The sequence below is a fragment of the Perca flavescens genome, chromosome 4 (assembly GCF_004354835.1).
Source record: "Perca flavescens isolate YP-PL-M2 chromosome 4, PFLA_1.0, whole genome shotgun sequence".
Lineage (NCBI taxonomy): Eukaryota > Metazoa > Chordata > Actinopteri > Perciformes > Percidae > Perca > Perca flavescens.
The window spans coordinates 10,354,254-10,378,852 of record NC_041334.1 but is presented as its reverse complement, the minus strand read 5'-3'; the positions used below and the strand labels follow the sequence as shown (position 1 = coordinate 10,378,852).

The following is a 24,599-nucleotide window of genomic DNA, read 5'->3' as shown; positions in this document are numbered from 1 at the left end:
TTAAATGCATTTCAGTAATGCAATTTAAATTCCATTATAAAACAAACACAGTTCAATCCCCCATTGCGCCACATGAGGATATGTTATATGTTTAATAGAAAACAAAAGTAATCTTAAGGTAGATATATGTTTTGGTCAAAATGTATCTCAGACATTCAATTTAAACTTCACTGTAAGCATTTTTATTGTTAAAAAGGACAAGAATTTACAGCTTCTAATAATAAATTGTCGTAAAATGTCTGTGGGCATGTTGTAATTTAACTTCAAAACCATTCCTCTGTGTTTCTACCGCTGTCCCCAAGGTATACATTTTGGGTCGAGGTGCAACACAGCATGTTGTTAAAAGACAACCCACGGAGAATGTCAAGCAACCAAGCATAAACTCAGCTTTACAGTGACTGAGCACATAGGGCTTGTGTGTCTTGGTCAAGGACACCTAAAGAGAGAATACAAAGGTCTTGAGAGGTATTTTTTTCCTGCTGGTTAGCTGATGTGTATAAGGATACGAAATACAAGTAGAAAAAAACACCTAGTTGATTGTTCTGCTCTGTGCCATGCTAACTCCTTAGCTTAATATGCAGAGAAAGCATGCTCTGTGCTAACGGTGCGCTCCATTTGAACTGGAAAAGTCGGAATTTCAGAGCTCCAAGTCGGAATTTTCAACTGGAACTCCCCCTGAAGTCGGATTTCCGACTCGGAAAGTCAAAGAACCTCACAGCACACCGAGCAAAGCCAACCTCAAAATCCGACGTGGTTGCCCCGTGCATCAACAGTAGTGAAAGCTGAAGGAACTACATTTTATTAGCACTTCTGTCTTATTTGTGTCTCACTAAATCGGTCGTATACACAGTCCTGTCCAACTTCTATCTGTGGACATGTTGCTGCGCTGTTTGTATGCACAAAACACAGCGTAATGTGTTGTTATCAATTGCTAACAATGGCTAACCTGGCTAGAACTAACCCCACTTGTTGTATTGGAACGCAGTCAACTCAGGTGTGATGTCATTCCCAACTCCGGCTTCTGGCTTCCGACTTAAATGCGACGCAGTATAACACTGTAGCATACAGCTAAGCAAAATTGGCCAGTGTCACTTTAGCACACTATGGTGAGCAATATGAGGCTAAGTGCTATCACATTGCTGATACTTTAGCATAGCTGTCTTTGTGCCAATACTTAAGCATACACTGTTTTGGCTAATAGGAGGCTCAGTGGCATTACGTTATCATGCTTCCGTATGTTGAGTGATAACTGTCAGTGCTAACACCATCTGCTGGCTCAGTAACATTGTAGCATGCATTGTGTAGAGTAATATAAGGCTCAGTGTTAATGCGTTAGCATACAATTGTGAGTCAAGCCTTCGAGCATACACTGTGATGAGCGACAGTTGGCACAATTGTTAACATTGATGTATTATAAGAACTGGATAGGGAGCTGCCGCTTTGTTTCCAATGGCCACTCATGGTATTGCAACGAAAAATCCACCTGCAGCCCAAAAAGCATTTTCCCCATAGGCCACCATTGTAAAACAGACATCTGTAAAACTGTTGACAGGACACCTCGAACCGCAAACAAGGTTGATTATGACTCTTTCTATTATGAATTTTTAATCCATGGACCAAAAGTAAAACTTTCCTCGAGCTGATAAAAGCGATTTAAAAACCTGTCCATGTAAAGTCTAATTGGTCGAGCGGGAACTCGTGGGTGGGGCCAGTGGGAAAAAGACTACTGCGCATATTCTGTGGGCCGCATACCCAGAAAGTAAACCCGGATGCTAGAAAACATTTTTCTTGTTTGCGCCAGCGGAGCAAATCTTCTTGGATTGACTATGCGCCATCCCTGGGTATGGTATCCAATTATTATAACAAATCCATAATTCCTACCCCTTAGCTTACACAGTTTTGAGTGATAGCAAGCTTGCGCTAAAGTTTTAGCAAACACTATGTTGACTGACTCGAGTGCACGTTACACAATCTAATTAGGGATCTCATGCAAACAACTTATCGACAAAAGTCCATGAGCTGATGGTGAAGTGAGGCGTGGATAAAGAAAGATCATTCAAAACACACTGAGTGCAACAGAAAGACAGGTGACAGGTAAAGGGATGTAATTATGTCTGACAGCAACAGAAAGCTGCAATGTTATAATTCCATCAAAGGCCTTAGAACTGCATTATCCTCCTCAGTACGTCAATCTCTTTCTCAGCAGGACAGCACTGTAGTTCCGGTTGTTTACATGAACCATGGGATGGAGAGTGGGATGGTAAACTGTAGAGGGCTTACTGTGTGAAATAGCCTACACTGTGCTTTTTATTGCGACCCAATTACATCACATAAAGAAAATTGATTGCTTGTGTAGGTTATACATATTTCTGTTTACAGTTATGGCATCTTTGGAAACGTTGGGAGTCTTGAGTAGGATTTAAAATAGAGTTATTTGGGTTTGAACACATTGGAAAATAAAATACCGTACCGGCCCAAAAGTGTTTATGGGGGTGTAAGAGGTAACAGAACTCCTTTGTAGATATCCCTCCCTGTATTCCTGCTGAACTACTGCTGCACTGGGGGAAACTGGAACCACCTAAACATATTCTTTTAGACATAAAAACAATGCTTTTATTTATTTTAAGTCAACAAACACTGTGTTGCCATCTACCCCAAACCTTGACAAAGGAAGGGGACATGAGGCACAGGAGGAGGAAGAAAGTGAATTGAAAGACTGACGGAGAGAGAAAGAAATGGAGTGAAAGAGGGCTCATTGGGAGTTCCAGTCAGTACTCTGAAGTCTGTTCAGTATTCTGTCCTCCGCATTCTCACAGCGCTAATGGGCAACAGCCAAACACACACACACACAAACACACACACACACAACCCAGGCACAATTCTCACTTTCTCTACATTAAAGAAGTTGTCCCACTTTACTGCATCCACACTGATTAGACGTGTCAAGCGCTGCCTTTCTTTCACCCATTTAAATTCATCCCAAATCCTCTGGTTTTAAGGGGCTGGAATTGACCTCCTACTCGTAGTTTACATGAAAGAAGATGAACAGCATGAACATACCTTTAACGATGAGGTCGGCGTAGTTGGACACCCCTGAGCCGCCGTCGGATCGGATGACACAGCGGTAGCGACTGGTGCTGCGTTGCGACGTGTCGCCGACGCTGACGGTTGCGGAGAAACGTCGGTGGTTCACCACCCTGGTCACCATCAGTGCCGTGTCTTTACCGTTCCACTGCTGCATACCGAGAAACATAAGACCAGTCGATTATTGGCAAAAGCCTTTGTAGCTTGTTCTCACCGATGCTAGTGTGGATCAACGGAAGTACATTTCATAGGATAGAGCCTAACATCATGCACCCCTCACCTTCCTCTCTCTGTGTGCGTTTTGCCGTTCCTAAAATCCCTTCGATACGGGAAACAACACCGATGCCGACTTGGCTTTTGAAACCCAACCTCTGCATACAGAGGTCATGATGATTGCACTCTTCTTACAGTAATCAATCTAGTAATTAAGATCTGGTCATAAATGGAAAAGTTTAATGATGAATAACATTATGTTATATTTAAAAAGTAAAAAAAGGTCAAAGGTGACACCAAATCCTCCAGCATCGAGCCTCCACATTATGTTATATACATATAATCCATGACATCCCTTTAAAGGTTTCTTTATTTGTTGTTATTTATGTTGCGAAGCCCGAAATTTGGTTTACAGTTTGTCGCTATTTGAAATTTACTTGAGCCAGAAAATGTCATTTAGAAAAAATAGGTTTGCAGACAGTGGGGTTTACTGCTTGCTTGTCCCAGCTGAATGTGATAGGCTGAGATGTCTGTGAGTCAACTGACCACCTCTTTGAACCCAATATAGTGAGACATGCATTACAAGAAGTGAAATTAATTCTTGAGTCTCTATTATTTTGGGGGGAAAAAATACTGAAATTCTTAGAATAAAGGCTCTTGATGCTCATTTCACTGACACAGATATGTCCAAGTTTTCTTGGTATCATCTAGCTGTCATTTGCGGAACTGAAGGGTGCTTAAGGCAATTTCACATTGGGTTCAATATTCGGCCATGTTGCCATCATGTACGGGCCAAATCTGGTGTATCTGATTATTAGAAATTAATTGTAAAGAAAAGGCAAGTGTAACCTTAGCCAAGGACTGCTGCCCCCACAGTTTCTGAAGTATTTTTTCAGCCTATCAATTTACAGGGATTCCAAGAAGCATGCATCAACAGTAGCACAGTAATGACCCCATATTGAAATCAAAGACCTGGCAGGATCCAAAAGCAATTTGAACAGAGCAAATCAGACATTAAACCAAAAACCGTACTGCTTTGCATACGATCCCCACATCTCCAGATCCAATCTTTTTTTAACCATTGTAGTATTGTCTGCCAATTTGGAGAAACATGTTTTTTTTCCAACATACCTCCAGTGAGGAGGGTCACTGCTCGCTTTACTGTACACAGCAGCGTTTTCATTCAGTGAAAACGTGCAAGCTTGCCAGTGCACATGTAAACTAGGATGTATATATGCATGGATGCACACAGCACACACACATACACACACTCACACATCCCTTGTACAGAGATGGAGTCATCGGTGCAGAGCGGAACAAGGACTTTTAATCAGTCCTGCTGGGAAGGCTGGGGATGTTTGCCACAGTGTACTTACTTTTTTGTATTCTTATTTTCTATAGAAAATGGTCAAAATAAATCATAACTGCATTTGGTACACTGGCCTATTATACAATTTTAATTATTTATTGCAGGATATTTAATATAGTATTAGACGGATCAATAGATTGCTGTTTCTGATTTGCTGGCAGGAGTCCATCAAAACCATATAACAGGATAACTGGTGTAAAGTTCTGGTCAGGAGTTTAATCACTGTTTTCGAAATCACTGCCTAAGGGATAATCAACATCAGGTAACCATAACAACAACACTTAAATTAAAACCTAAAAATTGGTTAAACTTACTACATAAAATTTAGGAAATGGTCGACAAACACAGTAGTAAGTGGCCATGGTATGAGAGCCATAATACACACAGAAGTGTTGATATAGAAAATAATGGACTCTGTAATGCAGTTTACCTTTTGGCATTCTCCACTTAAGCCCATACATAGACATATCTGGACAACTTTCAGTGTATTATCACTCAAACAAATTGAATGAATCTACAACATTGTAATTAACAAATTTATAAATGAATGATTAAATTATAAATAACTAATTTCCATTAGATTCACCTGTACAAGTACTACGTACGAGACCTTTATATAGATGTGCATACATGTATTGTTTGGGAGTGGCAGTAGATCAGTCAATATAGAGAGTTGGGTTGGTCGTTAGTTGCTAGTTCAAGTCCCCATACTGACCAAAGTACGGAGTGTGGACTGGCAGCTGGAGAGGTGCTAGTTCACCTCCTGGGCACTGCCAAGGTGCTCTTGAGCAAGGCACAGAACCCACAACAAATGCTCGGGGCGCCTGTCCAGCAGTCGCAGCCCCCTTACTCTAACATTTCTCCATTTGTGAATATATAGGTGTATAGGTGTATAGCATGTGTGTGTATTTCAGGCCTGTGTGTTCTAACTACCGATAAAAATGATTTTATACAATCGATAAAAAGTATAAATTATTTAACAAAACTCACCACAGTATGCCACCGAAACACATATTTACATGTCAGTTTGCAGCAAACCAGGGGATACAGATCAGCCAATCCGGCACAGGGGGCGACTCCATGGGCTCAGATTGGGGGAGGTGATAGAGGGAGTCTATCTGCCTGTTCAAGTGCTGCAGCCACTTGGCATATGGTGCTGGTCACACCCGCAGCCCATCAGGTAATCAGGGGGAGGCATTAGGAGAGCCAGCCCAAGGCGGCATGGGAAGGAATGAGGAACTAAGGACCAGAGAGGCAACGCTGCAGGAGTTGTGTTGTTGAGTAAGGAGATTGGCTGGAAAAAAAGAACTGACCTCTCGCTCCGCTTTAAACCCCCACAGGAAAACACCATGTGAAGGCTGACAGGCCCCGGACAGGGAAGAATCCTAAGTTAAAGTTTGTTCCACTACCCTTTTCCTGACCTAAGTTATTAAAGAACACTTTATGTTAAAGCCAACTGTCTCCGAGTTACCTATTTTCACTGTGAATCGGGCTTTCAAGGTATAACGTGGAAATTTACGGAATTCTGACTTTCTACAAGTTCTGCATGTACACTTCCTGCTGATATTGTTCATGCACACCGATAGGAAGGTACTAACCTGAAGCCAGAGTTTATCGTGCTGAGACCATTTCCCTCCGGCAGTGCACTGGAACGTAGCATTCTGACCCACGTTCACCTCCACATTCTGCAGACGCAGGAAGTGAGGCGCTTTACCTGCAACACACACAGTAAACAGACACTATGTAACCATTCAGGTCAATTTTCTGTAGAACTAAAAAACATAGAAAAGGCACCAGTCCTTTTTTTTTTTTTTTTTTTTTTAAATGTGAATTCATAATTCAATTAATAATGCTTGCTCTTGGGGGATTTACTAGAATTGTTGGGTCCTTGTATATTATAGAGTATCGTCTAGACCTACTCTATCTGTAAAGTGTCTTAAGATAACTCTTGTTATGATTTGATACTACAAATAACATTTTATTTTATTTTATTGGAATCATATAATGCAGAGTCTCAAAAGAAGGTAGATAACTATTTGCTTTTGTTGGGGACCTTTTACGAAGAATAAAGGATCTGATTTTCTTTCAGTGATATTTTTTTAGAAATCCCCTGTACACTAGACCATACAGACTCAATTTGTCTAATTTTTTAATTCATTCTTTTATGTATATTTGAGTGGTCCTTGATAAACATCCCAAGGCTAAATTTGTTCCGTCTGAATAGGGTTTCAAGCTTTATAAACTAATAAAAGTTGCATAATCATGTATTAAAGCAATTGGCAGGCAACTGAAAGTAGCCATTTTGTTAGTAAAGACATGGTAGATCCACACTGGGTTATAAGAGCAGATGCCAGTGGTAATGAGAGAAAAAAACACTTGCAGAAAACCCACAACAACAGTAAACCAGTTTAAACAGGGCTCAATGTTGCTGTCTGGAGCCAGGCAGAAAAAAAATTTATGGGATGGCTATGAGAGAGATGAGCAGGCAGACAGTGAGACAGACTGCCAGACACTGGGTGACTTTGGCCTGGCATTGAGATCAGCCAGCGACTGGTTAATTTCATTTTCACTGTCTGCAGACAGAGATAAGCCTTGCGGAGTATGCATCGATCATTTAACAATGATAATTTGCCCCGACACTAATGGTCAGTTTGTTACAAATGACAAGAACTTATATATGAATATATAATATATATTTGTTGTGGTACATTTACCTCCCTTGTACGTTCTTCTTTCTCCTCCCTCTCTTTAAATGACCTCAGATTTTAGTTTTCTACTTTATTTTCTCCCATTGTGAATACCTCTACTCTCTTCCGCTTTCTACCCTGGACTCACCCACTTTGACGAATCTGATTAGTGCACGGCACAGATGAGCCAAGTGTTCTGTGCCAGTTGTTCAGAGAGAAAGAAAAGGCAAGCAGAAAGAAGAGACTGATAGAAAGAAAGAAATTTGCAAAAGCAAAGGATATATGAGCAGCTACACGATAGCTTCTTGCTAATGTCATTCAATCATTAACCTCATTTGGGAATAGAGGTATTTATTGCTCCCACGTAGTTAAAGTGCTCATATTATGCTCATTTTCAGGTTTATAATTGTATTTAGAAGTTATATCAGAATAAGTTTACATGGTTTCATTTTCAAAAAACACCATATTTTTGTTGTACTGCACATTGCTGCAGCTCCTCTTTTCACCCTGTGTGTTGAGCTCTCTGTTTTAGCTACAGAGTAAGACATCTCACTTCTGTACCATCTTTGTTGGGAGTCGCACATGAGCAGTACCTAGGTAAGGACTACTAGCCAGTCAGAAGCAGAGTATGAGGGCGTGGCACGCTAGCAGCTAGGCGAGCATTATAACGTGTGTTACAAAGTGACCCACGTTTGTCTCTGAAGTAAAGGCTGGACTACAATAGAGCTGTTTGGAGCAGTTTGTGAACAGTGTTTTCTGTTGGAGATGGTAAGTCCCTTTGGGCTGGACTTTGGGCTTTTCCACTTTGGAAGCCTATAACATGCACAAAAAAGATATATAACACAATAAAGGAAAGGGAAAAAGCAAACTAGGACCACAAAATCATCCTCACTACTTGACAACTCCATTCTGTCTCGTATTGCAAACTTCCGCAACAAATAGAATAATAAAACACATTGGACTCAGTGTGCAGGGTTTCAGTGAGCGTGACGGATTAAGGAAACACAACACAAAATACGAACTTGGTGTGCAAAGGCTTTTACCCTCTAAGAGTGACTATGTCATGTTTTGTTGTACTCAAGTATAATGCAAGTTAAAGTTGAATTGAACTGAATGAATTTATAACTAATACTTAAGACAGAAGAAAAAAAAATGCAACAGTGCCAGTAGGAACTTATAAGAATAGATGTTGAGAACGCGAGAGAGCAATACTGGTTAGACAGAGAGAGGTAAGTAGGCCACCGAGCGTTGCAGTAAGCAGTCTGGAGTTTTGTGAAGCAAAGTGTTTCTGTCAGATATGAGCGATGAAGACCCTGAGTTTGGACCTTCTTCCTGGCTCTCTGCAATCTGTCTGCAAGCCTCACAATCTGTCCTTCACACTGCCTTTGTATGTGTGTGTAAGTGAGAGCAAGCTATAAAACAGATGATGCTCAGTGGGGCTACAGTTGTGCAGGGTCAACCATTACGACACACACACACACACACACACACACACACACACACACACAGGCGGTCACTTACGGCAGGGGTGAGCCAGAACTCGTATGTCGTCGATGGCGATGAAACCTGGATGGCCTTGAACTGAAACCGCTTCAAATATTACCTTAGAGGGGAAGGAAGGAAGGAAGGAAGGAAGGAAGGAAGGAAGGAAGGAAGGAAAGAAGGAAGGAAGGAAGGAAAACAGAAAGAAAGAAATCAGGTTGAGCCACAGTTTTCACCAAAAGTAGTCTTTCTCCCACAAACTGCAACACCGTGATGCCCCTGCGAAGCTCATATGGAAACCCCAGGGGAATTTCCAGTGAAAGTCAGAAACTATTCCTCTCTTCACTTCATCCCTTCCTCCTTCTGTCTCTATCCTTATGCCAACCACATATGTCAATCCTCCTCCTCCTCCTCCTCCTCCCTCCTCTCCTCTTTCCTTGTCTCATCCTCCTTCTTCATCCTCTTCATCTTTCTTTCTCCCTTTTCTTTTTCAATCAGACCTCCTGCTCTCCATTCTTGATCCATCCCCGCTCTTCTCATTTCTTTCCGTTTCCTCTCAGCCATCTCTTTCTTTGTCTTCCTTTATATGTATGTTCTCTCTCTCTATCAGCTCTTTTATTCTCTTTGTCATGTGTCTTTCCCCACTACTCTCCCATCACATCACCCACACATTTCCTTTACCACAGACTTTGCACACACACTCTTAGGGTGACAAGCAGTCAGTAGGGCTGTCAGCAGGCCCGTGCACTTCTGACCCACACAGATATACTAGTACGTACACACACACACACACACACACACACACACACACACACACACACACACACACACACACACACACACACACACAGACACCATCTCTGTGCTGTACTTGTCAGAATCCTCTACAGTATAAACTGGGACTTAGCCTGAATACTAAAGACTTCTGGGAAGACTTTACTCCCTTCCTTTCCTTAAAAAAAGAAATCCCCCTGCCCTGGCACACATGTCAAGTTTTTAGACGCCATAGATACTGGTACATACTGGATACTGGTATATATATTTAAGACACTCGTCACGTTATGCTCTTTTCCATTGTCCTGTCTTTCTCTACTTTGGACTACCTAATAAAGACAAAAAGGCAGGAAAAGGCAGCTTTCTCACTTTATGCTGACTTCTTTATTCACTATCCTCCATGTTTTATTTATCAAAAGAATCCACAGTTTTGGCGGTGATTCATCTAGGGAGTAAAATCCCACATTTACATGGCAACAGACCAGAAGTGTATCAAATTGAGGAAAACATGCATGAAAATATGTGAAATGTTTTGTTTTATCTCGTAAATCTGTGTCAATAAGGGGGAAGTAAAATATGTTCTTTTTTTTGTTATAGTTCAAATGCAAAAAACAACACACAATTGGCCTAATCCTCCAATTTAATTGGTGATAAAAGTGATTCCCATCCAGTGGTACTTCTGCTAGTACCAGAGGGTACTTTGAGATTGTAGAGCAGCTTAACTAATTTGAAAAAATAGAAACTATGATTTAATTAAAATAATTTATCAGCTGTAACACCTGGACACAGGAACTTTAAACAGGTAGCTAAAAGTAATGAATAAATGAATGGTAGAAATAATAGCTAAAAAGAATGCATAAACGGCTGAAATGGTTCGCTGAAAGTAATGACTAAATAGTCCAAATAGTTAGCTAAAAGTAATGAATAAATAGTAAACTAAATGAGCTAAATGTAAGCTATGGCATAAGCGGCTGAAATAGTGAGCTAAAACTACTGACTAAACAGTTTGAATAGTTAGCTAAAACTACTGACTAAGCAGTTCAAATAGTTAGCTAAAACTACTGACTAAACAGTTTGAATAGTTAGCTAAAACTACTGACTAAGCAGTTCAAATAGTTAGCTAAAACTACTGACTAAACAGTTCAAATAGTTAGCTAAACCTACTGAATAAACAGCTTAAATAGTAAGCTAAAACTACTGACTAAACAGTTTGAATAGTTAGCTAAAACTACTGAATGAACAGTTCAAATAGTTAGCTAAAACTACTGACTAAACAGTTTGACTAGTTAGCTAAAACTACTGACTAAACAGTTCAAATAGTTAGCTAAAACTACTGACTAAACAGTTCAAATAGTTAGCTATAACTCCTGACTAAACAGTTCAAATAGCTAAAACAACTGACCAAACTGTTCAAAAAGTAATGGATACATTTTTGAAACATTCAGCTTCACTCCCAAATAGTAGTAGTACGATTGCTGACCAAACCAAACTAAATATTGACAGTTCAATAACTTGTAATACAATAAAACCACTTTGATATAATTAAGTGTTATACATTTGGAACACATTAGAAATTGATGAAAAGGTAGGTGTGGTAGGCTACAACACACAATAACCCAACACATATAGTATATTATAGATACGCTAGCCTGTTCAAAGAGAGTGATGGGTTAACCGAAAAGTTTGTTATACCCCTCCCTGTGCTCTAGACTTTAATTTGACAATGTTTTTGTCCTTTTTGAAAAAGAAAATGTCATTTCTCCATGGGAGGTGACTCCTCATTAGGGAGGGAAACACACACACACCTTTATGTCACTTTGGTTACCATTGTGCCTCAGATCTGTGTGTGCGACACAGGGGTGCCTTCATTTACTGAGCATAGCTCAGTCATTAGGTAAAACACAGTTGCTTTTGTGCTACCTCAATAAAACATCACAGCAGGGTATGTCTCTCTGCACCTTAAACAGACCAACACAGACAAAATTAGAGCCATTAAATAGCAACAGCTTTGCGTTTCCATATTAAAGGAATTCCCAAATAGAGGCCTGTTGGTCATCTTACCTGTTAAGTGATGAAACTCAATCCACAACTCCAACTATGGTCATAATTCAGCTTAGGTTATACAGTTTTATTGTCTATGGTAATACGCCAAAGTGTTAGCATGCAACATCAAAAAGTCGACATAGCATCAGTGACATCAACAATTGGTTTGTGGGCTGCCGTTTTGAAGCCTCGAATTTGGCAATTTGGCAGTCGCAAAAAATCTTTTTATTGTACATTTCACACATAAACTGTCAAAACTTACAGAGGCACCTTCTGCAGTTGACTGTCTATGGATTAAAGTAAAGATTACTTTATTTTTTGAGGGGGGGCAATTAAAAAGGCAAACCACGTCAGGCAGGACATTTGGAATATAATACATTTCTGCCTAACGCATGACATAAGGGAGTGTAATTATAGATCTCAATCACATTAAAAGATTACTTTAATCTGGCTCATTTTGTTTTGGCTCAAGAATTAAATGATGGACAAAAATGAGCAGGCAGCATTTGAAAAAGAAAGGTTAGCCTTATTATTGAAATATATAGCCTGCTGTATTATTGTTTTCGTCATAATATGCAATCAGCCTTTGCAAAAATGTTACTAATGGCTGTTCATGCCAGCAAAGACAGAAGATACATTTTGTGTGTGTGTGTGTGTGTGTGTGTGTGTGTGTGTGTGTGTGTTACCTGATAGGAGTTCGGCCAGAATGTAGAAATGGCCAGCTCAGCCTTCACCCAGCCTTCGGTAACAGTATCAGAGGCGTTCCATACTGGATTACCCTGAGCGCCTCCATTCACCTGCAGGCAGATAGTGAAAAAAAAAAAAAAAAAAAAACATATGAAAAATATTTAGTGGATGAAAAGAGAAAGCCCAAATCTTCTTTCAGGTTTTAGAAAGTAAAACTGGAGAATTTTTACGATAAAGCCAAAATGAAGGTGTCATTTTTTAATAATTGCATCAATTGTAATTAAACAAGATTATAATTACATCAATCAGTAGCTTCTGCCATGGGCATTGCTGGTGATAGTGTTTCTCTTGTAACTCTTGACTCCTTAATCTTCTGACATTCATTCCGTATTTATCAGTTAATTAATTAGTCGATTACTTCGTGCGTTGATTCCCCAATCCAGTGATGTGTTAATCCCCTTGCTCAGTCACTTACAGATCTTTGGCAATCCCTTTATGTCATGACTTATCTTTTCATCCCTTTCATCCATCTTTACATTGCCAGAGTTCACTAGTCTGTCCTTTCAACACTCGCACCCTCCATCTACAGCTCTCTTTCAAGCTTGTTATTCTTTTTGCCTGAAGATGGTCTAGTACCAAAACATTGCCTGCTATTAAACTTTATTTTTATTTTTTTTGCAAGTTAGACAGTGTGCGGGAGTTTCTTTGCAAACTTTTTTATTCTACCCATCTGTCCATCAGTGACTTCAGACCATAATATGAAACAACTACCAATGTACACTTACACTCACAACCCTGGTTGCTATCCCTAATGTTTGTTTGTTTATTATAACAAATGTTATGATTTCCTATACTTTACATGCATATGTGTCCATGGACACAAACACAATAACCAAGCTATAAAATGTAGTAGGGCTAACTTGGTCCATATTAATAGTAAGGCTGGGTATCGTTTAAAAAAAATCAATACCAATATCGTAAATTCAATACAGATTCCTGAACATTCCTTTTTCAATACCAATTTAGTTTTTTTTTAGATCCATAGTAACATAAAGAAATTACAACATTACGGTACAAATCTTTTATTTTTCAGTTTTACACCGCACACTGTAGTGAAGCCGCTCAAAATACAGCAACACACACACACGAGCCGTCTCTGTGTGTAACGGAGAGTTTCTTCCTGCCTGCCTGTACGTCTTGTAGCGTTAGACAGCCAATCAGCAGCATTGTTAGATCTTGGTACGAGCACGCTGCATGTTTATTGGCTCACTGACGCTCATGAGATTGACTCCTAAAAGTATTCAAATTTGGTATTGAATGACGAGGCATTTTTCGATACTCAAAACTATGGAGGCATTTCCGTCGGTACCCAGCCCTAATTAAAAGGGAATATTTGAGGCCTCAATTTTCATGACGTTAGCCATTCTGTCTTCCTCTCTTTTATTTCTCTCTCTCTGTCACTCTTTCTCACACACACACACACACACACACACACACACACATAGAGCGTTTCACTATCTTTGTGGGGACCTGCCATTGACATAATGCATTCCCTAGCTCCTTACCCTAATCTTAACCTAATTCTATCCCTAATCCTAAGACCAAGTCTTAACCCTCAAACAGCCCTTTAAGGTTGTGGGGTCCAGCATTTTGGCCCCACAAAGCTGTCCCGACCCCACAAGTATAGTGTATTCCCGGTTGTTGGACCCCACGAATGTAGTTAAACGAGAAATCACACACACACACACACACACACACACAGACACGCTGCCGAAACACTCATTGCCCTAGGGCGAACTCCATCACTCTTTGACAGAAAACAGAGGTATGTTTGTTTAACTGTTTAATCTGTTCTGTCTTTCACCTTCTTCATCTGTCAAACCATCCCTCCCTGTCAGTCAGTCACTCTCTAACACACACACACACACACACACACACACACACACACACACACACACACACACACACACACACACACACACACCTTGATGTAGATGTTGAGCGTGCCAGGGCTGGCTCCGTCCCGGCTGGACAGGGAGTACAGGAAGTCGATGCAGTGGGTGTCATTCTCCTTCAGGGTGGGCATGTAAAGGTGAGCCTTCTGCCCTGACGCCCGGCCCGACGCGTTCACCACCATGAACGAACCTACAGCCACAGAAACAGGACGGACACAGTTCAAATATGATTATAACAAAACAGGTGCACTTTAACATGGGCGAGTTCTTCCACTGACAGAACATAACAATGCTAGCAGATACTGTTTTAAAGAATGATTGCCAATCAATAAATTGCTAAAAACAAGTCAATGAAATGATGTGTTCTCAGTATTAGTTCAGCATGCTGTAAATCTGGTTCTGGTACAGGTACATTTAGTCAATCTACACATATATACCACATGTAACCATATAGAGCAGTGCGTGAAGAGTTCTGTTGTGAGTAAAAAATCTATTTTTTTATATTCCAGAAAGAAAAAGTCATACATTCCACAAAGACAACAGAAAAAACACGTGACAGATCAGGTCTAACCAGCAATTAACCCTTGTGTTAATAATGTAATAAATATGGCGTAATCTTTTGGATAAGTTACACTAAATGGTTAGTGTTTCCACCTCTTGGTATGTCTTTGCTAGTTTAAGACCCACTCAGTTGTCAATTTCCCGTCCAGCGTCCACGTCGTTTAAATAGCAAATGCACCTTTGCGCCCATGGGGCGTGCTGGTCTTACAGGGAGGTGTGTTCAGGTGCATTCTCGGCGTATTGCTATCTTGAGGCAGCGGGAAGTGATGGCGCCGTTGACCAACAAAAACCTGATCTAAAGTCGCAACATTTCATTGTTATTTTAACAGCGAATGAGTAAAACGCGCCTAGACTCGTGCACACACTATGCTTGTTACACACACACATACACACACACACACACACAGGGAAGCGCAGCAGCACACACACATGCAAAAGATTACAAATAATAAACATTACGGTGCAAATCCGCCATCATAATAGCAATGCGGCAAAGGTCCAACCGCGCCTGGCTTTTAAAGAGAATGATTGGTTTATTGCATGTTACACCCAAAACACACCTATGAATTAACGAAGACACGAAGTACAAACCTTTACAACATGCGCCCGGCGCACGGACCCTCTTTTTCCGCCATCAAACTAGCAAAAGTGGATTCGGACACGCCCTAAACGCACATGCGACTTCACCTAGATCGTTAAAATAGGGCCCCTTGTGATTGTCTTCTTCTCTTAATATAGTGCCCTTGATCGGCAGGTTGCAAAACTGATTAGAGTGCGGTTTCTGTTTAGAAGCAGGGCCTACGACCAGTTTTCCTGCCATCATTCCTTTTGCAGTACAGTATCAGCATCTTCCTGATTGATGAGCGTGTTTTTTTTTTTTACTTCCCACTGCACCAGAGGTGTGCTGCAAATGCAGTTTGTAAGTATGATTTTCTAAAAAAAGGACTGCTGTGCCTCAGAAAACGGCCTGCCAGGTCCGTGTGACATTCGGCTGTCGCTCGATGCAGCAAATGAAGCAAAAAAACAACTCGGGCTCTTTAACGCACTGGAGCTGTATATCAGCGTCTTAATGTATCCACGCCCCGAGGGTTCCGAACCACGGCGTGAAACACATTTTCTCTGTCGACTCGTGGTTGAAGTGTGTTTTAGTCTCTGCTTTATGGCACAGGATGGAGGGTTTATGGGTCGACCGGCTCCGTTTGGCTGACTGCCATCAGCCAGGCTGAGAGTTAGAGGCGACTGGTGAGACTACTTGGCAAGAGAGTGGCAGAGGAGAGATACTGAATCAAGCAGGTGCGACTGTGCGGTTCTAACAGCGCCTGTGTGTGCAAGGTCACTCGGCTGCATAGGTGCGAAAGTGAATTAACGTAGAACGAAAGAGAGAAAATGGGTGTGTGGCGGACAGCAGTTTAAGAATACATTTGGACTCTCTAACTTTACTTTGAGGATGGTTCTAATCACTCCGTTTTTCATTGCATTGGAACTATAGATGCGGTGTACTGATTCAGAAAATAAAACCAAGCTGATTTCTTTTTGCCTTACATTTCTGCTTTGTTATAGCTTTTCCCAAAGATGGAAATGTTTGGATTCAGCAGTCGGCCACACTCTTTTTATACACTCTATATGCTACATTTATGGTTCAAGGCAGAATTCTATCATGTAGATTCTATCATATACATAATGACAATAAATTGAAGTCAAGTAAAAAAAAAAAATACAATAAACATTTACACATTTGTTCATTCATTTACTGATGCGTTTTACTAGAAACTGTTGCCTGGACGGCTTGACATTTGGATTTAAAAGGTCAGTGCAGTAACTTTTGAAGAGGAAGGAGTGTGCGGAGGAAGCACAAGAACAAACTTAGAGCCACACATGACTTGGACTACTTTACTTGTGAGGACAGGTATTGACTTACATTAATTTGCTGGAGGCTGACCCTAACTAACCGTTAATTGTCATAATTCAAATTATTACACTTTTTATAATTCAAATTGTTTTCACACCTGGGTTTGGGCACCGGGGAGGGGGCAACCTTTTAACTTTTATGTTGCGTTCCTACAGCTATAGACGAGGGCATAACACACACACACACACACACACACACACACACACACACACACGCAAAACATATATACTATATTAGGTGGCTAAAAAAGATTCCATCCATCACTTCTATCTTGGCTAGATGGAGCTAATACACAGCAGCACAGTGTGTTTGTGTGTGTGTGTGAATACGTATGTACTCTATATGTGTGTCTGGGTGTATCAATATTGTTGAAGTTATATTACTGTGGGGTTGCCTGGTGTGTGCACGTGTGCATGTGTGTGTGTGTGTGTGTGTGTCGAAGTAATCTAGCCTGGGTCAGGTCTTTCCACAGCAAAACTGATTACATTTCTTATTCACACCTAGCACACACATGTACACGCAAACCCACCTATCCACCCCCACACACACACACACACACACACACACACACACACACAGACGCCAACACCACTCTCCACCCACTTCTCTAAATCCATAAAGCTCAGCTCAGTACATTTCTTTTTAAAGGGATTGTTTCATTTAAAATTCTATTTTCAAATACAGTTGACTTAAATCAACTCGACACACAGCCAATAGGTGTGATGTGTGTTACTCAGAGACTCTTCTCACCATGACAACACGGGTGAAGCACAAGTGTTACAATGCACGTACAAACTAAATAAAAAAACATAAAACATACGTGCACATATATTTATGCATATACACCAATGACACAGTAATGAACTGGGCCACTTGGACCTAATACATGCAAAGCAAAAACACACACACACACACACACACACACACACACACACACACACACACACACACACAGACACACACACATAAAAAATGACTATTTCAAGACCCATTTCCATGTAGTAAAATATCACTCACACACAGTGTCACACACAATAAGAAACACACAACACTCATTTCACACGTTGTTTCCCAGCTGTGAGATCAGAGAGGAGCAATCTGTTGACGTGAGAAAACCTGATGAATCTGTCTTCCATGTCAAGACACACACTCTCACACACTCTCGCACATGTACGAACACACACACATCAAAATAACTGGGTCAACTCAGTGCAACAAACGTTACAGCACATAGTGCCATGCGAGACCAGCTGTTTTTCACAAATACTGTTGAGATTTTGCTTTTATTTTTCCAAAGCCGAAATGTTGCAAAGCCATCAAAAGACAGCAGAAGCCTCAACTGTGTCTTTCAGCCACTGAAGTGCCTTTGAGCCCAGCATTTAACCCCCAGCTGCTGTGGTGGATCTGCACAGTATTGTTGATCTTTTTAGAATATCATAGTGTCAGTGTACACTGAAAGAATAAAGGTTCGAAATGCAGTATGTCTCTCTAACAGTGGGATTTCAGCAGCAGCTAAAAGAAGGCTCACACATACTTGTCACTAAAGTGATACACAGTGTTGAATCTATTGTAATTTGGCCTGACACACACACACTCTCTCTCTCTCTCTCTCTCTCTCTCTCTCTCTCTCTCTCTCTCTCTCTCTCTCTCACGCACACACACACACACAATAAGTGTAGCGATATACTGTACATCAAGTGTTTTAACGCCAGAAAATTCCCATCAGTCTATGCACAATGCGGTACGTGTCGTTTGTCTTCTGACTTCAATTTTTCTTACAACATAAGTCATTTAAAAGCCACAAGCTTTCAACCTTAAAAAAAGGAGAAGATTATAGGTTGGCCCGCCCCAGTTTGGAGAAGCAGACAGAAGTACCGACACGGAAGCTAAGCAACGTAAGCTGACAGGGGGCAGCAGGGAGACACATTTTGGACACCTAAAAAAAGGCCTACCTCAGAAAAAAATAAGTGTGCCTAGAATATTTTCACCGCTTTACAATGGGGAAATGAAAGCGTTCATCCATCTATGCTCTCTTCAGAGCTACAGTACTCTTGAAAAAAACAGTAATTTTACCCTGGTCTACTGCTGCTTTGTTTGGTTAGTTTGTATACCATCAAGGCAACGGTGAAACCAGCAACTCCCCGTGTTCCGCGAGGTAAAATTATTGTTTTTGTCAAAAGGGGTCTTGTGGCTTTGAAGAGAGCAGAGATAAAGGCTTCACTTCCCCCGTCAGAAAGCGCCGTCTGACAGCAAGGTAAAGCGGTGAAAATATTCTAAATATAGCGTACACTTAAACTGATAGATTTATTTTTTAAATTTTTTTTAGGTGGTCCTTTTTGAGGCAGCGTAAATATACATTTAGCTGCTGCCCCTTTCCACAGCAGTACAGTGCTTTGCTTCTTTGCTGCCAAGGCCTTCAGACTATGTGGTATAAATGTTCAGCAATGCTTACAGTCAGTGGTCGGCCACAGCACTGAGCTGTTTGTCAGATGTATGAGAGGGAGAGAAATGAGAAAACCTGGTCGCCAGTGGGCTTTTCTCACGTTAATACGAAAGACGGGTCAGACAGATAAAGATTAATACAGGCTGGCCTGTTAAAACACACACATACACACACACAATACTCAAACACATACTAAAGTTCCCCATGAGCATACATACAGATGTATGCTTTATTAAGTATTTAATTCAATATAGTTTAGGTTAAAGAGTTGGTTAAAATGTAAATGCATTGATGATTAATTTAAAATAAATTGTGGTACTTTGGTGTGATGGCAGTAATTAAATAGTTTCTTTCTTACACCAGGAAGTAGGGTGACGAAGTATAAGAGCGCCACATTTCTACATAAACAGACTGGTTGGGGTGGTGGATGAGTCAAACAAACACAGGTCTTTAACCAAGGAGAACAGGGTTTGAGTAGCCTGGCTCCGCCCGCCTAAGTACTTCCGCTCAATTTTCATTTTCCTTCATTACTCCGTCTGGGTTTGCGGTATGTTCTTGTCTTTTCTCCGGCCAAATATTTGGTGGTCCAATCAGCGAACAAAGGGAGTGGCTGAGAACGATGACGTTGAGGTTGTGCGCTAATATGAGTTGTAGTTCCGTAATGGCGTGGCGGAGAAAGATGCGAGCGAAGCCATTCGGTCCGTTGTGGCATGGACCAAAACGTTAGCGGTTGGTAATGGCAGATCCAGGGTGGCTCTGGGCAGATCCAATAGTTTTAAACTTCAACAGAGTACCCGGCTTCAAGGAAGTTAACACTTGTCAATGGAGAGAGGCCAGACTCTCTGTACAAATGAAATGGACCAGAGTCTGGTAGGACCAGGCTAGGGTTTGAGTTCCATTTAAAAAAATGAAATTAAACAGTGAGTTTTTTTAACTTCACGTTCTGTGTCACGTGCATACCCTTCAGGAAGTGAAGTAACGTCGTATTTCGACCCAAACCACAATCTTTATTTCTCGACCTAATTAAGTATTTTTGGTGCCAAAACATAACCAAACTGTGACCATTCTCTGGTTTAAAGACATGTCCTAATTAGTTAGGATGGGCTAAATGCAGAGGAAATATATCCCTGTACGTGTAAAAATGTACTTGGCAAATACTTAGTACATATATATATGTAATTATTAACTAAATCCTTTCAATTTGAATGTTAAATGAGAAAAAAGGAGTGAGCATAAAATTATGGAAGGAAGGAAGGAAAGGGAAGTAAGAGAGGAAGGAGGAAATGAAGTAATGAGAAGGTGGTGAAGGAGACAGGAAAGGTACAAGGAAAGAGACAATGCAGGAGCATCAGCTGTGGGGCAGACGTGACTCGAGCCGGATGACAACACTGTCGTAGGGTGAAATGACTCATCTTCATCATCGTCATCGTCGCCATGAAAGGCATGGCAGAGGGAATCACTGGAGCCAGACACATCACATTGGTCCTCGGCCCATTTCACACATTTAGTACACACGATTCCCCCTAAGGTTACGCACACACACAAACACACACACACACACACACACACACATACACACACACACACAGCTATGCTGGAACCCATATGTTCTGTGTCCTGAATGGGTAATGGCCCTGCATCATCATCATCATCATCATCATCACACACAAACATAGGCTATAGGTAAATCCCATAATTAAAGCTGCAGGGATCCTCTCATCTTCTTCATGCCCTGATTGTTCCTGCTCATTTGATTTTCTGCCAACACTCGTTCATTTACCTTGCTATCCATCTCAATCTATCTAACCTAAATCACTCATCCATCTCTCTGGCTGTCTTTCCACTTTATCGATTCCCCTCTCTCTTTGAAACGTCTGTTTCTCCTTTCCCTTCCTTTCATTCCTGCCTTTATCATTGTTACTTGTTATTTCTGAAATACATCTTTAAATGTATTTCAGATGTGTAAGTGTGTCCATGCCTTGTATCTATCTTTACTGCAATCAACTACTAAAACACAGCTTTTGACTGTTTACATGTCCCATCATTTGCATGTTGTGTGCCCATCTAGATGGATGTATATTTTGAGTTGTTTGGATTTTTGGGTTGTGCATTGTGCTTTCGGGGGGGGTGCGTTTGTGTGTTTGTATATATGCAGTTTTTCCATTGTCGGGACGTCTCCTGGAGATTTAACTTTCGTTGATATTTACGTATTGTGCTGTTAGATGATGTTGGATTAACATGCTGGAATGTTTGGTTTGTGGTTAGTTTATTCTTTAATTCCTAGATGAATGTAGAAACCATATTAATGGCTTCAGGCTATTCTCATGAACCATTAGTACATATAGCTAATGCACCGTAATTTGTATGTATTTATTACTATCTAGCTAGCTAGCTAGCAGCGCTAGCAGCAGAGAGTAGAAGCCATCAGGCAAGTGCTATTTAAATAAACTCCTGGTGTACTTACAAACTTTGTAATGACTCGTTTTATGAGTACACAACCTATTTGTACTATTGTAGAAGTTTGGTACAATTTCAGGCATTATTAGTGGGGTAATTTACAAGATGCACAGTTGGTTCCATTAGCCCCTGCAATAAGCCATTCGGCTGATAGCGCTAACTCGCCCAATGTTAGACCAACGGAAAAAAGCTTATGGGGGGGTTGTTTGGCACAAGGTCATGGTGCAAAGGACCTTAGGGTGAAATTACTCCAAACCGTCACTTTAACTGTAATGTGACCAGTTGTCACGTGACCACCCGGCGGCTGCCTAATTCCGTAGGATATCATACGAATTGGTGTGCATAAGTTTTTGTACAATATCATACGAACGTTGACTGCTTCAGTGAATGCTACTGGCATTCAGATCCCTTCACAGGTCATTTTGTTTTGTTACACTGCTATTCTATATGTTCAGAACTTCTCCACCCTTTGTTTCTTTAGAGGTGGTAAAAGCTGATGGTTTAGTTATTTCAACAATATTTGAAAATGCCTTCAAATGTGATGTGAATAGCCAACACATTCTCACTCCTATCGCGTAAAGTACAGACTCTTGGTCAGGTGCCTTTGGCGTTGTTATTAACGCTAACAGTGTCCTTTAGCGTCAAATCTAAACACGCTTGGTCGGGTATACTTTCCGGTCACTTTTGACGCAATTGAGTTTAGGAAAGATCCTGGGTGAGTTTATAAAAAGGAACATTTCCGTGACACGCGGGACCAGAACGTGGCTGTTGGGTTTAGGAAAAGTGACACACGGGATAGGAACCCCGGTCGCCGGGGGGGGAAAAATTCCTGTGTTGGTTGACCCATCCACTACCCCAACCTATCTCCCTACACGGAATTTCAACCTTTCATACTACTCGCTACCGTTGTTGCTCTTAATAGTACGTCATCTTACAGCGCCGCATACCTGCTGCTCTGTCTGGTGCATTCTACACACACTCTGAAGGGTACTTTTTGCGTCTTTTTCTGACGCTGATGAGAGCCACTGCCCAAGCGTCCGTATTCTACGAGTTGGGAGTAAGAACGGGTTGTAATAGCATATAGTGTCAATAGTGAATTTTACAGCTACATAAATAAGTTTCCTCCACCCCACAACCCTTTATTTCTGTTATCTGTTATCTGTTGCTATGTTTTATCATCACACTCCTCCTATTCCTCTGTCTCTTAGCTTTGCAGTAATCTGATAAGTGACAAATCGATATTTGAAGCGTCATTTTCAGAGCAATGGTCCAAAACATAAATGCAAACAACTCAATCATCTGTCGGAATGTGAGTACGTGTTGGGTGCTCTCTTCCTTGGTTTGGTCCCCTCCATCCTCCTTTCTGTCCCCTCCATCCCTGTCCGTCCCTTTTTTTTTTTTAAATCCATTTATAATCCATCCTTCTCTCTCCCTCAGCCCTTCGGTCTCTCTCCATCATCAGTGGCTTGTAAACACAGACACCTCACCATTAGAGTGAAATTTACTTTTAATAGGCTATTAGCCGAAAGAAAAAGCTTTTAAAGCATCAAAATCTAATTCATTTACTCCTATTACGGCAAATGGAGCAGGTGGTGTGTCTGAAAGTGTGTGTGCATTTGTGTGAGCATTTGTGTGCCCGTGGGATTTTTTCACTCTTTACAAACCTCATAAATAGCTTCCATAATGCTTTTGCATTTGTTTACATTGCGGTTGGCTGGCTCTCTTCATTTGTACTAAATACAAAAGCTGAATTTTGACACTTCGCCAACACCTAGTGGCAAAGACATCCCATTGTCAAAGCAAATGTTGGCATATGTGTTCGAAAAAGAGAAGGGGAGCTCGGTGGGATGATTAAAGCTCCTACTCTGAGAGGGTGAAGGTTCAATTCCCACCAGGGCAGCACGTTTTAGGATGTATTTTTCTTTAAAGGTCCCATATTATCCTTATTTTCAGGTCTATACTTGGATTTTTAAACAAAGCACCTTAAACTAGGCATTTTAAATTTATGTATGGATTGTTATTGTACAGCATTTTAATATTGAGGTTTTATGTGGCTTTGTTTGTCTGTTTTATGTTGTGTCCTCTTATGTGTTGACCTTGCACTTTGAGCTACTTGCACATTTTTTCCAATGTGGGTTAAACTGCAAATGGCTAATAAAGTAAATCTGAATTTTGGGTTTCTACTAGAACATGTTTATATGCTTTAATGTTCAAAAAACACATTATTATTATCATACTGTATGTTGGATTATACCTGGATTCACTAGGGCTAGGTTAAAATAATCGATTCTCCCATAGAAATCAATCTTTGCTTTTGATTAAAAAAATCCCAAAATCAAACTTTTAATATGTGTCTTTTCATCATGGATGTATAACCCACCACAAATGTTTTGGGGGTCAATTCTTAATGTAAGCATTCACCTGGTGCTTCATATAAAATATTTGAGGGTTGCTTCTTGTACAATTTACAGCAGAAGTTCTCTGAGAATCTCTTTAAATGAGGGGCCCTTGTAAATCAGAATCAAATTGATTCAGGAAATCCTTGGAGTTAACCAGCCCTCTGTCTGAAACGCTCCGTTTTAGCGCCTGTCTCTTTAAAAACCCTGAAAAAGCCCAGTCTGCTCTGATTGGTCAGTGTTTCCGGGTCTTCCCGAATTGGCGCTCTGGGATTTCCTGCACTGTCATTGCAGCCGGGGAATGATTGTAACGGCACTTTTAACCTATACTGTATATAGGATAGTTGTGACGTCACAACTGTGCGAGTCCTGGCGGCTCGTTTAAAGGTATAGTTTCTGAATACAGGCTGTGTGCATTTCTCTGTGGACTGAACATCTTGTTACTTTGCAGTATTTGTATAGCACATCCGCATGTTTAATAATAAAAGAAAACACATAGAAATCTCATTTTTTACAATATGGGCCTTTAACGATTTGCA

The 24,599-nt window shown here is 40.8% G+C and overlaps 1 protein-coding gene across 1 annotated transcript in view; it reads right to left on the bottom strand.

The window, feature by feature from the left end:
• Nucleotides 1-24,599, bottom strand: part of ptprt (protein tyrosine phosphatase receptor type T) — a 430,905-nt gene that overhangs the window by 315,972 nt on the left and 90,334 nt on the right. Inside the window, exons 4-8 of the mRNA XM_028575011.1 lie at nucleotides 14,324-14,484; nucleotides 12,339-12,449; nucleotides 8,875-8,956; nucleotides 6,265-6,380; nucleotides 3,061-3,235 (exon numbers count right to left, since the gene is read on the bottom strand). Coding sequence (XP_028430812.1) covers nucleotides 3,061-3,235; nucleotides 6,265-6,380; nucleotides 8,875-8,956; nucleotides 12,339-12,449; nucleotides 14,324-14,484 — 645 coding nt within the window. The remainder of the gene's footprint in view (nucleotides 1-3,060; nucleotides 3,236-6,264; nucleotides 6,381-8,874; nucleotides 8,957-12,338; nucleotides 12,450-14,323; nucleotides 14,485-24,599) is intronic.